This window comes from Mytilus californianus, unplaced genomic scaffold (genome assembly GCF_021869535.1).
Source record: "Mytilus californianus isolate M0D057914Y unplaced genomic scaffold, xbMytCali1.0.p SCAF_6, whole genome shotgun sequence".
NCBI lineage: Eukaryota > Metazoa > Mollusca > Bivalvia > Mytilida > Mytilidae > Mytilus > Mytilus californianus.
This window is the reverse complement of record NW_026262712.1, coordinates 24,036,494-24,052,679: the sequence shown is the minus strand read 5'-3', so window position 1 is coordinate 24,052,679 and position 16,186 is coordinate 24,036,494. Positions and strand designations below refer to the sequence as shown.

Genomic DNA, 16,186 nt, shown 5'->3' with positions numbered 1-16,186 from the left:
GTCAACAATGTTCATTTCTATTGTATTTGTTATTTATAAAATAACGTTCATTAAAAAAGAATCATTCCAATAGTATATTGTAAATCGTCAACACGCAAAATGCCGACGAAAAAGAAAAATTGACCAACTCGAAAATGACAAGAAGAAAATATCAAAGACTTGCCAGTCTATTACATCTTTTTTCAAGAATAATGACCATCAAAGGTAAAAAAATAATTTAATTCTTTACTTTTATGAAAAATCGAGAAGAAGAAAGGTTTCTATCAGATATCGCAATTGTTCTTCTATTGTAAATTCCGGATTACGGAGCACTCGAAAGTCGAAAGTCCGATTTTTATATCATTTTTCTTAAATTGAAATCCGTTTTGACTAACTTTAATATTGATATTATTAGATACGCTCAACATGAAATATACGGAGATGCTTGTTGAATTGATAATAAACTTTCAAAGTGGAATTATTTTATAATTGTGCCGATTACGGAGCTGTCGAAAGTCTGATTTTTGTATCAATTTTCTTATTGAAATCCGTTTTGACAAACTTATTGATATTAATAGATACGCTCAACATGAAATATACGGAGATGCTTGTTGAATTGATAATAAACTTTCAAAGTTGAATTAACAAACTTATTTGTTGAATTAATCTATTTCTCAAGATCGAAATAAAGACAATTGTCTCATTGGCACTCTTATTTAAATTCACAACCAAACCTACACAATTTTCAGTGTATGTAATAGTATAGAGTATTTAACTTAGCTACATGCTTGCTAAAAATATGTCATTATGTGGTAATATTAAGTATTTGATTTTTTCAGTGAGAACGCGCTAAAGCGCCCTTTTTTAAAAACGCGCCCCTCTATTTTCAAATCCTAGCTGGAACACTGGTTTACATATTAACTCACCTCTCAATTTATTCAAATACAGTTTTGTTGTCTCAAAACCATGTACCTATATATATATATATATGTATATACTTGATTAAAATGATTTTTAAGTTTTGCAAAATTGAATTAAATCTTTTATTGATGTGTGAACTTCAATTTACGTTTTCTTATTTTTTACTTTTTATCCTCATTTACATGACCTATCAATTTGATTATTCATGTTTTTTTTATTCTTTAGTTGGAAGAAAGACAGAGGGAAGGAGAACGACACAGAAAAGAAACAAATACTCAGTATCCTACTAAGGTAAGCATAAGTTGTAGTTTTTGTCGAACCTGCGACTTGTCGCAGAAAGCTCGACATAGGGATAGTGATCTGGCGGCGGCGGCGGCGTTAGCTAACTTCTTAAAAGCTTTATATTTTAGAAGATGGAAGGTCTGGATGCTTCATACTTTGTATATGGATGCCTCATGTTACGAAGTTTCCGTCAGTCACATGTCCAATGTCCTTTACCTCATTTTCATGGTTCAGTGACTATTGAAAAAAAAGTTAAGATTTTTTGTAATGTTAAATTCTCTCTTATTATAAGTAATAGGATAACTATATTTGGTATGTGCGTACCTTGCAAGGTCCTCATGCCCGTCAGATAGTTTTCACTTGACTTCGACCTCATTTCATGGATCAGTGAACAAGGTTAAGTTTTGGTGGTCAAGTCCATATCTCAGATACTATAAGCAATAGGTCTAGTATATTCGGTGTACGGAAGGAGTGTAAGGTGTACATGTCCAACTGGCAGGTGTCATCTGACCTTGACCTCATTTTCATGGTTCAGTGGTTATAGTTAAGTTTTTGTGTTTTGGTCTGTTTTTCTTATACTGTATGCAATAGGTCTACTATATTTGTTGTATATATGGAAGAATTGTTAGCTGTACATGCCTGCCTAGCATGGTTCATCTGACCTTGACCTCATTTTCATGGTTCATTGGTCAGTGTTTAGTTTACTTGGTTAATGTTAAGTTTATGTGACAGTTGTAATAAAGCTTTATATTTAGGACTATCAACTTAATATCAATGATTAGTAAAGAAGGCGAGACATTTCAGCGTGTGCACTCTTGTTGAAATGGTTGCAATTCTGTGGAACAGTTTTTTGTCACACCTGCAAGGTAAGTTGTGGAAGTAGAGACATAGGTGTTGCTTTTCCTGTGAACATGGCGTTGTTGTTGTCATCGCTGGTATCAACAATATTTAGTTTTCTGCTGAATCTAGTTTCACAGGAACTACTTGTGATAGATAAAAGATGCAGGGCTCAACAATAACGCTTGTCCGATTGTCCGGTATCAGAGGAAAAAAAGTTGGACAAGTAAAAGCCATATCAAGCTTGTCCGACAGGACAAGTAAAATCATTCTGTAGAAAATAAGTTCATTCCAACTTTAATGATCAAAGAAATAAACAAAAAAACAAGAAAAGAAGATAAAAACAAATATTAATTTGACATGTGTACTTGTGATCGATAATTTAAAACTGGTTCTTTGTCAGATACTTTATAACAGATAAAAGGCATACTATTCTCGAAAACCAGTCTTACCAATCGGAATCAGCAATGGCTTTGTTTGTTAGATAACAAGACAGTTCAGCACCGGCAGGGAAACCAATCTGCTCCATGTTTAATAGACAGTCCGGCACTGTTGGAGACATTTCGGGACCAAGACAAACCAGTACCTGGTTTCCTTACGCTATTCTGTTGCTTTATAATAAATGTCTGATAAATTTTATTTAACAAAACTATTTTAAAAATAGAAATGAAGAAATTATTGACCATAGAATTCAGAAAATCATATTTGATCATATTTAGACAAACAATATTTGATTGTGTTTGAATTAACATTTTAAGATATTAAATACAAAGCTGATTGTAGTAGGGCATTAATCATAATAATCAATATTTTATCAACATAAAAGACCAGGATACAAACCAAATGAGTGTAGACTGACAGACCTACCAGACTGTGCTTGATGTGCAGAGTCTGATGAGACTTTGGCATTGATGAAAACTAGAACCTAAGTCCTGTGACCTGACATGACTAGATTCAGTTGTTCTCGACTCATATTTTTGAAAATGATATCAAGAGATATAAATCAAATTCTGCTCTAATGTTTTAATTCATTTTGTTCATTGAATCAACCTAAAATGCAAAAAAGGTTAATATAAAGGTTTTTTTTTGGACAAGTTACAATTCCATTCGGACAAGTAAGTTTTGGTATGTACTTGTCCTATTGGACAAGTTGAAAAAAAAAGTTATTGTAGAGGCCTGAGATGTTTTCTATAAAGTTGCATTACTATCAATAAATATCAGTTTAACAACTATTTCAGTCCCTGTCCCCTAGTTCATGGTCCAGCAACTTTCAATTAATAATCAACTTTCAATGTTAAGTTTTCTGCTGAAGTTGGTTTAATAGGAACTACTTGAAATAGATCAATGATATTTTCTATAAAGTTGCATTATTATCAGTTAATATCAGTTAAATGACTAATTGAAGCCCTGCCCTCTAGGTCATAGTTCAATGACTTTGAATTAATTAGCAATTTTTCGATGTTAGGTTTTCTGTTTAACTTAAGTCAGTTTGATAGGAACTACTTGTGATAGATCTTGTAAGCGCAGACACTGATCTGTATTTTAATCAGATTGCTTACAAACAACCTGCAAATAAACTTCCATAGATAACAGGATTGAAATTTTGTATGCCAGACTTGCGTTTTCGACGTAAACATATTGTGCCAAGCTAACTTGAAAATTTCAAATTAACTGAATTTTGCAGACACTTTGACCTGAAGTAGGAACCATGTGTCCTGGATAGGAAAACAAATCCTCTTCTGGACTGTTCCCTTTGAAGTAGCTTGTTCTAAATCCAGCTCAGATTATCAGTCTAGTACAAAGCAGAATTCATATACATATTACAATGACATGTCCTTGTCCTAAATATGCAATTTACTTGCCACTGGACATTAAACAGCTATTTATCAATCATTAAACCTCTATAGTAAACACCCTTGCATATCATGTTATTTTCTTTATCATAATGATAAATCCCCTGGCAAATCACAGACTCTGCAAACTTTTGTATTGGATGATTGAAAGAGACTTCGTCATGAGTATTTAAGTTTATTTTATTTTGTTTACCTCATCGTTAGATCTGCAGAGTACAATTAAACTCATTAGCTTATATAGACCTGAGTTTCTAACAGTTAATTTGTAATTTTCTTTTGCAGTATTTCAAGAAAGATGGTGATGGTTGGACATACAATAACATTTTACAGAAAGGAGATTATAGAGGAAGCCTCTAGCGCTCAGAAGTAGTGATCACAAATGACTTAAACATTTATCATAAAGACTGTGATATTATAAAAATGTGCTATGTCTGTATTAATTTTTATTGATTATTGTTTAAGAACAAGCATTATTTGAATTTTTACAAGATTAAGATAAGTTTACATTATTTTTCTTTTTGTTGAAAGACAATTGAAGGGCATGTAACTGTAAGTCTTATATAAGTACATTTTTAGGGGGGAGTATGGAGGCATACTTGTAAGACTCTTTTTTTTGTATTCAATTATATGTAATTCCGTAAAACCAGAAATCAAAAGTCAGGGTTTCACATGGTTATTAATATTTCAATAAAAATTGCTGTTCATGGGAGGGTTTTAAGAATTGAATGCAATATATTTTTATTACCTTCTGTTTTCTTTATATTAAATTAAACTAATTTTCAATTCCTGTCTATCTGCTTCAAAGTATACTTATATTATCTCAAAATCATTGACAATTAAAAAATCGAATTTAGATCTGATTACAATTTATATACGATAGTATATTTGATCACATTATAAAAATGTTTTAATCTGTTCACTGATACCCCAATATCTCTGTAATTTTATGATTCATTGCTTAAGGCTTATTGACACAACTTCAGTGGGCATTGGCTTTATAACTATAAATAGTCTAAACTGTTTTGCATAGATACAGTGGACTCTACTTAATTGCATACCTTAAATGCATAACCATGTTTATATTTGCATGAGAGTTCTAAGCACAAACCATTTGGTATTGTAAGTTATAAGTTAACTCCCTTAAGTGTTATGTATGCCCTTAAGAACTCCTGAAGAATTCAGTACAATTATTGAAATATGATAACAAGTGTACTGATCTTGAAAAAATGTAAGTATTTTTGTAAGTAAACTGATATGTAATGAAGAAATAAGGAAATATCAAATGTGTTTATGCAATAAATTTGTTTTTAAAACTATATTGTGTTCATTCTTTGTAATGTCATTAAAGGTCAGTTGACAGTGTCTTTAATGTGTGTAAGTAAAAAAAAAAAGACTTATCGAGATATTGTTTTTTATGAAGACTACTAAAGATTTATGGGCAAAAACCTATATATCTATATATTTATATGATCTATGATGTGTATTTTTTGTACTAGTGCTTACCTGCACCTCTAGTTTCTTAAATACCTAGTATAATTTGCTCCAAACATGAAGTATACTTTTAAAAGAGAGGCTAAAAATACCAGAGAGACAGTCAAACTCATAGATCGAAAATAAACTGACAACGCCATGGCTAAAAAGGAAAAAGACAAAAAATCTTATATTTATTGAATTTTTAATTTTTCAAACTGTTAGGACACACAATTTAAGCTAGCTTGAAGGCTGATATTTGTAGCTCTTTTCAACCGCACATTTTAATGCCCCACTTAGGAGCATAATGTTTTTTTTTTGTTCGCTCGTCTGTTTGTCCATCTGTCCCACAGTCTCCCACTTCAGGTTAAAGTTTTTGGTCAAGGTAGTTTTTGATGAAGTTGAAGTCCAATCAACTTGAAACTTAGTACACATGTTCCCTATGACATGATCTTTCTAATTTTAATGCCAAATTATAGTTTTGACCCCAATTTCACGGTCCACTGAACATAGAAAATGATAGTGTGGGTCGGGCATCCGTGTACTAAGGGCACATTCTTGTTTCCTTATGAGTTAGGGATCATAGATTTATTCTTACGAGGAAGCTCCGAGCATGCTCGGAGGATGCTCGGAGCTTTTAATTGGCTCTTCTCAGCAGTTTATGTGACAATAATCATCATGATCCATTAGGATGTTAATCAAATCTATAGCACTTTTATAATAAGGAAAATAGAGCATTATAGAGGAAGCTCCATTAACACCTGTGTAAACATCTGGTCTATTCAAACAAATCTTGCATTAATTTTACAAAACTATAAAATAGATGAGAAATTCTTCACTATTACTGTACAATGCTTGGTATCAAGTCTTCACAGAAAGAAAATGATTTTAAAACATTTTCTTAATAATTATCATTCTTTTTCAATACACATGATACAAAAAAACACTCAAATTTTATATTTGAAATATAAATATATTTTAAATTTATACTATATAAAATGAAATATAAAAGTCATCAAAGACACAAACTATGGTTATTGATTTATAACCATACTTCCAAAACATAGTACATTCAGTTTCATGCGAAAAAGGGTTGATCTTTTTTTATATTCCATTTAATTTGACAGTTGTTTAAAATTAACCCTCCATTTCATTGCAGAAAAGTTTTTTTGAGTCGTAAACATTTTTCTTGGGTGTTTCAAAGCAATAGAAATATACTATATTCAACATATAGTATATTTGTTGTATATACTATAGGGAAAAAAGAGATAGAGAATTTGATTGGTTAACTTCTGGTGATGTTTACTTTCTTATATGCACTGAAAAGTTATGCTATATTTTCACTGTAATACAGGACATTTATTTATGTCAAGTATATTTTTTTTTAAAACATAGATAAATTCTGCACATTTTTTTTTTGAAATATAACAATCATGACAATTAAACAAAGACTTATAGGGAGAAAATAATTTTACTCATGCCAAGTTTTTCTTTATTTAAAACAAAGCTAAATCTGCACAATTAAAAAAAAAAATGCCAAGTAAAGAGAGACGTACTAGAGGGAAAAACAATGGTGGTATTACCCCCTCAAACCAGGCTTCCACTAATGAATTACAACTTTTCTTAAAGTAGCCATAATTTTCTATAAAAGAACTTAGTTTGCTATTTCAAAAAAAACATATTTCCATTGTTTAGTTAGGGGCATTACTTAACCAAGTAATTTTCAAAATTACCTATACAAGTTATGTTGAAAACGAGGCTGTTTAGAATATTACTTCTATATCATGAATATTAAGTAACTTCTGTTAATATTATTTTTATAGGTGTCCATTCATAAAGGTTTTACTAGCTTTAACAAATTTTCACAGACATCTGGTTATTTTCCCCATGAAATATACCGGTAAAACTATTTAAATCCTCAACAAGCACTGATTGCTTTTCTGATGCCACACTTCTTGGTCAAAGATTGGCCTCTTGGGGCTATTAAAATATCATTTCCCCTTAAAATCTTAGAGATAGACAGTTATAACTAGATATGGAACATTTAATTAAACTTGAAGTTATTTATAATTTGAATCTTAATCAAAAGCAATTACATATATTCCTTAAATAATTGTAAGTACTAAGTTTTTTTAAGTTGTATAAAATAATTTATTAAAGTAATATTTTTGTCATTATTTCTTAAAGTAACCTCTCTATACTCATCTAAAATTGGATAAATACTTAATTTCATTTAATGAAATGATATAAAAATTCTTAAAAACTACATTTAGTCCATGCTTTATTTTGACATTTAAAATAACTATTGAGTTATTAAATAATTTTAAAAAAACAAAAAATACTTATAAAAGTGACTAAAAAAAAATAACTTGTTTAGTATCGCCACCTGACTGTTGTTTGTGTCTTGATAACTTTTATGTAGCATATTATATAATATAAACTATTTCTAAATCATATCATCTAATTATAAAATTTGAGAATTTTTTTATTATAAAAAAAGGAATGATTATTAAATATAATAAGAAAATATTTAAATGACTTTTACTTTTTGTGGAGACTTGAGATTTCTTTCCCAGCATAACACAGCACTGTTGAAGAATAAATTCTAATCTATTTTATAGTTTTGTAAAATTTCATGCAAAATGTATTTGAATAGACCAGATGTTTACACAGGTGTTTATGGAGCTTCCTCTATAATGCTCTACTCTCCTTATCATAGAAGTGGTGTAGATTTGATTGTCATCTTAATGGATCATGATAATTATTGTCACATTAACTGCTGAGAAGAGCCTACCTAAAAAGCTCCGAGCATCCTCCGAGCTTGCTCCTAAGAATAAATCTATGATCCCTTAGGTCTGATTTTTATGTCTGTTGCTTTTGTACTGCATAATTAGATTAAGGTAGCGTATATTGTACAATTGTTTAAAATACTTTGGACAGCCCTTTTCACAATATATTGAACAACATTAGACAAATGAACTCTGATAAAAAAAAAATATTTATTGCAATAATTGAATACAGCTATAGATAGAGAAATTAGACAGGTGCATGAATGTTCCAAATTTTTGGATTCACATACTGTCAGACCACTCCTTATAAGAGTTACTAAAGTATTACCAATTCCTGACCATATTTACATTTTGTTTTGCTTTTATTTTGAAAATTATAATAGCAATATAGAATGATCTGAAAGACCAGATTTACAAATGTATGAAATTATTGGTCAACTCTTTGAAGGAGTAATTGCCCCTAAATGATGATTTTTTTTTATCATTTTTGGCATATTTGCTTCTTATCTTGAAAACTATAATAGGAACAGAGAAACTTTAGCATGCCAAAAATGATCAACAGGACAAGATCTACAAATCTGTCTTTATTGCTGAAATTTACAGTGGACTCCATAAAAGACTCATTGCACCTTAATGACGATTTTTTGCTATTTTTGCAAATTTGGCCCTGAAAAGAGAAGAGATAAAGATGAAGTTAACAGCAAAAACTATTAACAGAACAGTAATTTCTGTATTATCACATATAGTAAAACCACCTAATATTTTTTTTAATTTTTAAATGGACTTAAGTTTTTTTGGTTTTTATTTGCAGTCAACATTTATTTGTAAGATTTTAAAACTTGATAAAAATTTTAGATCTACATTGAAATTCAAAAATTCGACAGAAGCATCTTCATAACCAATTTAGGACCCTGAGAAAAATTTGATTTTTTTTTTGTTATTTATTTTTCTCCATGTTACTGAAAGGTAAACTTAGTTTTCTTGGCATTCAATGTTTACACATTGACACTGTCAACAGTAGTCAGGGGCAAGACACATGGTTCTGTGACACCCTTTTTTGAATATGTAATTAATGATAATGATGAATGGAAGGACGGGTAATGTCCAGCAAGTAATTTTTCAAACATATTCAGACAGAGAATGATTGGACTGTATTATCATGTAAAGAGAGGCGTAAGATACCGTAGGGATATTCAAACTTAAAAACAAACTTACAATGCCATGACCAAAAAAACGAAAAACAATCAAAGGACAAACAACATATGTAAAACACAATAGAGATAAATTAAAATTGATCGGTGCCACTAGAGTTGAAAGTGCTAATCCTTCCGGGACACATGTGTTCCCACTGGCGATTGGCTGGGTTGGCTTGATTGCTTAATCACAAGTTTTCCATGTTGTATTGGTGGAATGACTGTCTGTTCGTCTTTTGGCCATGGTCTTTTCGGTTGTTTTTCTTCCAATATTTATTAAAATTTAAATATCATAATATTCAACGAGTCGACACAATAATGGCAAACATGAACGCAAATTTTGCGACTTTGAAATTTGAATTTATTAAAATTAGAGGAGTTGAACCAATAAGTCAAGGGCTTGTTTTTTTGTTCTTCGGTAGTGAGCCAGAAGGTGCCCAATTCTGTTTTTTTTTTTGCATTGGGAAGGTCTTCTGTTCCTCTTCTTTTTAAATAGGTGGTTTAGACGGCAGAGACACATAACAAACATGGCGTCGTTTAGTCTAAATGACATTAATAAATTTATGAATGCATGTATCATAGAATGTGTGCTGTGTTATTAACGTTTTTTTTATTGTATTTCGGCCTTAGAACATCCCTAAAGGGACGATAAACTGGATAAATACAAAAACTACATGAACAATAACAGTAAGGGGATGACTATTTGATATTCTGAGGAGGGGGAGGGAGCAGGATATTTTTTTGCTGATTCATTATTCATTTTAATATGTCCCTAACGGCATGCCTATTTTCAGATCTCACCAGGCCAACCATATTCCTATTCAAAGTCCTCATATCCCCCACCCCTACCTAAAGGAAAATGTTTTTCTCCTTATTTAACACGAGTTTAAAATGCTTGGTAGTTTGTTGTTTAGTTTTAACGTCCAGTGACAAATATTTTCATCCATTTTCAGGAAAAAAACGAGTCTAAAAGTCAGGTATATAATATAAAAATAAGGAAACGTGGTATGATTGCCAATGAGACAACTATCCATTGGAGTTCAAATTAAGGGGATATAAGGAATTATAGGTAACCGTATGGCCTTCAACAAAATCCATACCGTATAATCGGCTATTAAAGGCCCCGACATGAAAAATCTGAAACAATTGAATCGAAAAAACTAACGGCCTTATTATATATATAAAAACAATTAACAAATATCAAATATAAGGCAACACACACGAACCAACGACAACCACATTAAGAATACTAGAAGATGCCTGCGAAATCGCGGTACAATTGGGCAAGTCTTGAAACAAAGAGTTTTTAAATTGCGCGGGCAGTATGTCGACTGAGCATGCGCGAAAGCGTATAAGACACGGATCGATAATGGTCTCCGAATTTGGATATTTTCTCAAAAATTGGCGTTTTCTGTGGAAAAAAGATTTTTCCAAAGACAAATTTAGGAAGTGCAAAACACTACATCTATAAATCATATAACAAATATTTCCGACTTTGTATGGTTTCAGAGGAGTTGCGGCTCACTGAACTCGGTCTCTTCCTTTAGTAGTATAGATGGCAGAGAAAACATGTTTATGATCGATCACTTCTCCCCTAAACTGGGACAGTGGTGTAACAGTACAACATAAGAACAAACTGTAAAAATCAGTTGCAATAGTATTAACTCAAAAGATACGAGACACAGCAAAAACAATTAACATTATGACAATAGACACAAAGCACCAAAATAAGAGTATTTGCAGTTACTGAAAGTTTGTTCAAAGCCAAATACAACTAACAAATAAATCTTGTTCCCCAAACAAAAGTATCAATCAGTACACAATCAACGGATTTAGTCTTAAACAGTCTGAGAAACGCCATGACCTTGTATACCTTGTATACATATACAATAAAAAAGTTGTGGTCCGAAGGTTTTGACCATCGAAATTTTGCAGTAGAAATAATAATTAGAACCAGAAGATTTTCTTCAAGGGCCACCAGGGAATAAGATTTTGAGAACGCTGAGATATCTTTTATATATACAAAAATAATCTAGTTCTTAACTTTAAAAAAATTAAAAGACAATATGTCCAAACAAACATTGACAAATTCTTGTACAGTTTAGTTAAAGATTATTCCTTATAATCAAATGGTCGGAGCTTCAAGTCAGATTTGTTAAGAAGAATTGAGTTATGGATGTATAAAGAAAAAAATTCCCGAACACAGCGATTTCTTCCAACCAATTTTCTTTGTTTTTACACTTATTGTATAATTACACCAATGCTGAAACATAATAACACACTATTACAGTCATGTCTACCGAATAAATTAAAGTATCTTAATTTTCTAATAAATCATCGTAAACTTCATTTAAAAAAATCTGATATATTCGACGGCAAATTGATTTTTTTTTTGTTTTATTGCTTTTTCTACAGAATATCTCCAGAAGAGGTCCAGATTCATTTTTTTTGGACTCTTCACCAGAAGGCGTTCTGGAGATGTACAGAAGTGACCAATGAAACACGCCCCAGGTTTAACATCAGTCTGACCAAAGACCACCTCTAATAACTATTTGCATATGAACAAACACAAGTGGATATAGTAGTGGATTTATTCATAATTCGATACGATTCTGGTATTGCAAGTGTAACGTTGGTAGCCTATATATATTAACTAAGAGACAAGCCATGTGTACTGATTAACATACTTTAATATATATAGGCTACCAATGTTACATTGGCGACGAGGATAAAAAAAAAGGTTGGAAATGTTAAAAATGTATTTTTATTGATTTATTAATTAGTGACACTGATAATTAAACCATGGCTGCATCTTTGCCAATTTTTCTGAGTTTTCCGGTACATGAGAACAATGCTGAAATAAGGTGGCGTAAATGGATAAGTAGACTAGAAAATTTATTCATCGGTTTGAACATAAAGGACAGCAAAAGACAAAGAGCACTATTGTGGCATTACGCTGGAGAAGATGTAAACGAAGTCTTTGATACCCTTGACAATACAGGAGAAGACTTTGCTGCCGCTAAACACAAGTTAACAGCTTACTTTGCTCCGAAAAAGAATACAGAATACGAAATCTACAAATTTAGGCAAGCCAAACAGACATCCGATGAAACTATCGACAGCTTTCACACGAGACTACGCCAGCTAGCTGTAAACTGTGAATTTACAGAAACATCTAAAGAAGTGAAATCACAAATAATCCAAGGTTGTCATTCAAAGAGACTAAGACGAAAGGCTCTCCGGGAAGACACGACCCTTGAAGGATTAATTTCATCAGCTAGAGCGTTAGAACTTTCCGAAAAACAGGCAACGGAAATTGAACAATCAGACAAACAATCCGCAAATGCTGTGAGAAAAGGAGGTGGAAAACGTCGCAACGGACCACGATTTCTACAGACACAAACAGACCAAAAGAAACAGACTACTTGCAGAAACTGTGGAGGTGAATTTCCGCATGAGTGTCCAGCATTTGGAAAAAGTTGTAACTCTTGTAAAAAGATGAATCATTTCGCCGTTGTATGCAGATCCAAACGTGATGGAACTAACACTTACAAAAGAAAAGTCAATAAAGTTGAAAATTATGAATATGATGATGCTCATGACAGCAGTTCGGATGATAGATACATATTCGGATTAAGAGAAAATACTGTGAACAAAGTACAGAAAGGACAACCGAAAATCAACGTGAAAATCAATAATTCTAATGTGGATATTTTAATCGACACAGGATCGAGTATTAATGTTATTGATGAAAGCACATTCGAGAACATCAAGTGTAAACCAAAACTTTCTCACGCCGGCACCAGAGTCTTCGCATATGGATCAGATAAAAATCTGAAGTTGATGGGAAAATTTCATGCTACGATAGAGACTAACCATAAAATAACAAACGCACCGGTGTATGTGATGAAAGGAAGATATGGGAATTTATTGTGCTATGATACATCTGTTGACTTAAGCATAGTGCCAGTCATTTCTTCAGTAGCAAATAAACATGAAATATTATGCAATAAATATAGCGATGTGTTCAATGGAATCGGTAAATTAAAAGATGAAAAAGTGAAAACTCATACTGATGAAAGTGTAAAACCGGTTATACAACCGCATAGGCTTATTCCGTTTCACATACGTAAGCAAGTGGAAGCAGAACTCGAGAAACTCGAAAAGCAAGATATAATTGAAAAGGTGGATGGACCAACACCTTGGGTGTCCCCGATAGTTGTGGCCCCTAAACCGACAAACAAGAACGAAATTCGATTATGCGTGGATATGAGGGAACCGAACAAGGCTATTTTGCGTTCACGTCATATTACACCAACACTTGATGACATGATCTTGGATTTAAACGGATCTAACGTATTATCGAAAATGGACCTTCGAAGTGGATATCATCAATTGGAGTTAAACGAGGAATCCCGGAACATCACAACCTTCACGACACACGTAGGATTACGTAGATACAAACGACTCAGTTTTGGTGTTTCGTCAGCCGCAGAGTTATTCCAAAACACACTTAGTACGAACATGATAAACGATTGGAAAAACTATTTTCACGTCTTAAAGAGAAGAACTTGACATTGAATAAGGAGGAATGTGAATTTAACAAGAATAAACTGGAATTCTATGGTCACATTTTTAGTGCAGATGGAATATCAGCCGATCCAAGGAAAATTAGCGCTGTCAAGAACACTACAATACCGAAAGACGAAGGTGAAATCCGTAGTTTATTAGCAATGACAAATTATGTTGGACGTTTCATTCCAAATTATTCAACTATAACTGAACCGCTCCGCAGGTTAACAAAGCAGGATTCCAAGTGGGAATGGACATCTGAACAACAGCAATCATTTGACAAGCTAAAGAATGAACTTGTTGCTGACCGTGTGATGTCATATTTTGACCCAAACAAAGAAACAATGTTGATAGTAGATGCAAGTCCCGTTGGATTAGCTGGATTATTAACACAAAATGGAAAAATAATCGCATATGCAAGCCGATCTTTAACAGATGTTGAAACACGCTATTCGCGAATAGAAAAGGAAGCATTAGCAATTGTATGGCCAATTGAACACTTTCACCTTTATTTGTACGGACAGTCTTTTACATTGGTATCCGATCACCAACCGCTGAAACTATTTTCAATAGTCCGAAGGCAAAAACACCAGCACGCATTGAACGATGGAGATTAAGATTACAGGGGTACAATTTCAAAGTACAGTACAAACCAGGAAAGGTGAACGCGGCCGATTATTTATCAAGACATCCGACCCCGAATACATCTATTGCATGTAAACATTCTCATGCAACTAGCAGAAGAATATGTCCGATACTTAACTGACAACGCTGTGCCGAAGGCAATGACCCTTAAAGAGATAGCTGAAAGTACACAAAAGGATAATGACCTACAAACTGTTATTACTGCATTAAAATCAAACAGGTGGGACAAGCATGAGAGTACTACGCTTGATACATTCTCAAGATTACGATATGAATTAACAGTCGTTCCCGTTAATGATATGGGGATCATACTTCATGATAATAGAATCGTTATTCCGAAAGATTTACAGATGCGTGTAATCGACCTTGCACACGAAGGGCACCAGGGCATAGTACGTACAAAACAGTTGTTACGTGAAAAGGTATACTTCCCTGGAATAGATAAACTTGTTGAACAAACGTGTAAATCATGCATACCATGTTTAGCGTCAACTCCGAAAAATGTTTTTGAACCGTTACAAATGTCCGAGATACCGAATAATGTATGGGAAAATCTCAGCATGGATTTCTATGGACCGTTTCCAAATGGCTATTACGTAATGGTAGTAATAGATGAATACTCAAGGTATCCTGTTATAGAAACCCTAACAAGTCTAACCGCAAAATCCGTCATACCACTACTTGATAAAACTTTCTCAATTTTTGGAATACCAAAGGAACTGAAAACATACAACGGACCTCCGTTTAATTCACAAGAATTCCGAAATTTCGCAAATAACATGGATTTTAAGCACCGCAAAATCACTCCGTTATGGCCCCGCGCTAACGCTGAAAGTGAACGATTTATGAGAACAATAGGGAAAGCAATTCGTGCAGCTCAAACGGAACATCGTAGCTGGAAGCAAGAAATACATACAACTATAGAGCAACACCACACGCAACAACTAACGTGTCACCGGCCGAACTTTTATTTGGAAGCACAATTAATACCAAAATGCCGAACATCCCAATAAATGATCAAGCCGAAAGTGAAGTGCGAAAAGAAGACCACAGAAACAAAAGTAAAATGAAGTCATATTTCGAGAAAAAAACATTCAGTTAAAGTATCTGATTTTACAGTAGGAGATACCGTCCTAGTTAAACAAGAAAAGAAAAAAACTGTCTACCCCGTATAATTCTCAACCATTAACAATCAAGAATAAAAAAGGGTAGTATGATTACGGCAACGAACGAACAACATAAAGACATAACTCGAAATTCGTCACACTTCAAAAAGGTTGGAAAATCTAAAATAATGACTGATGAGAAAATAGAAGAAGTTATTGATGATGACATTATACCAAACACATCATTGAGAAGATCATCACGAGAAAAACAAACACCAAAACATCTCGATGATTATGTTAAAGAGCTGTGTTACAGGAATAATCCTGTGCTCTTTCTGATGTATCAGTTAGGTTTGATGTTGATTTATATGTTTGTGAATTTATGATACAAATCAATTTGTGGAATTTACTATTCACACTCGTAATGATAGCCTCATCAGATTGATCAGATGATCCACTAATTATATTGACATTAGTACGCGTACCGAATAATTTACATTTATCACAGACTATAAAGTTCTAATTTTCTATTGATATCA

At 32.7% G+C, this 16,186-nt stretch overlaps 1 protein-coding gene across 2 annotated transcripts in view; it reads left to right on the top strand.

Moving 5' to 3' along the window:
* Positions 1 to 5,188, top strand: part of LOC127706088 (oxysterol-binding protein-related protein 11-like) — a 33,358-nt gene extending 28,170 nt beyond the window's left edge. For both annotated transcript variants that reach the window (XM_052210542.1, XM_052210543.1), the window contains exons 21-22: positions 1,126 to 1,191; positions 4,155 to 5,188. In XM_052210542.1, the coding sequence (XP_052066502.1) occupies positions 1,126 to 1,191; positions 4,155 to 4,229 (141 nt within the window). In that variant the 3' untranslated portion in view covers positions 4,230 to 5,188. The remainder of the gene's footprint in view (positions 1 to 1,125; positions 1,192 to 4,154) is intronic.
* The last annotated feature ends 10,998 nt before the right edge of the window (positions 5,189 to 16,186 follow it).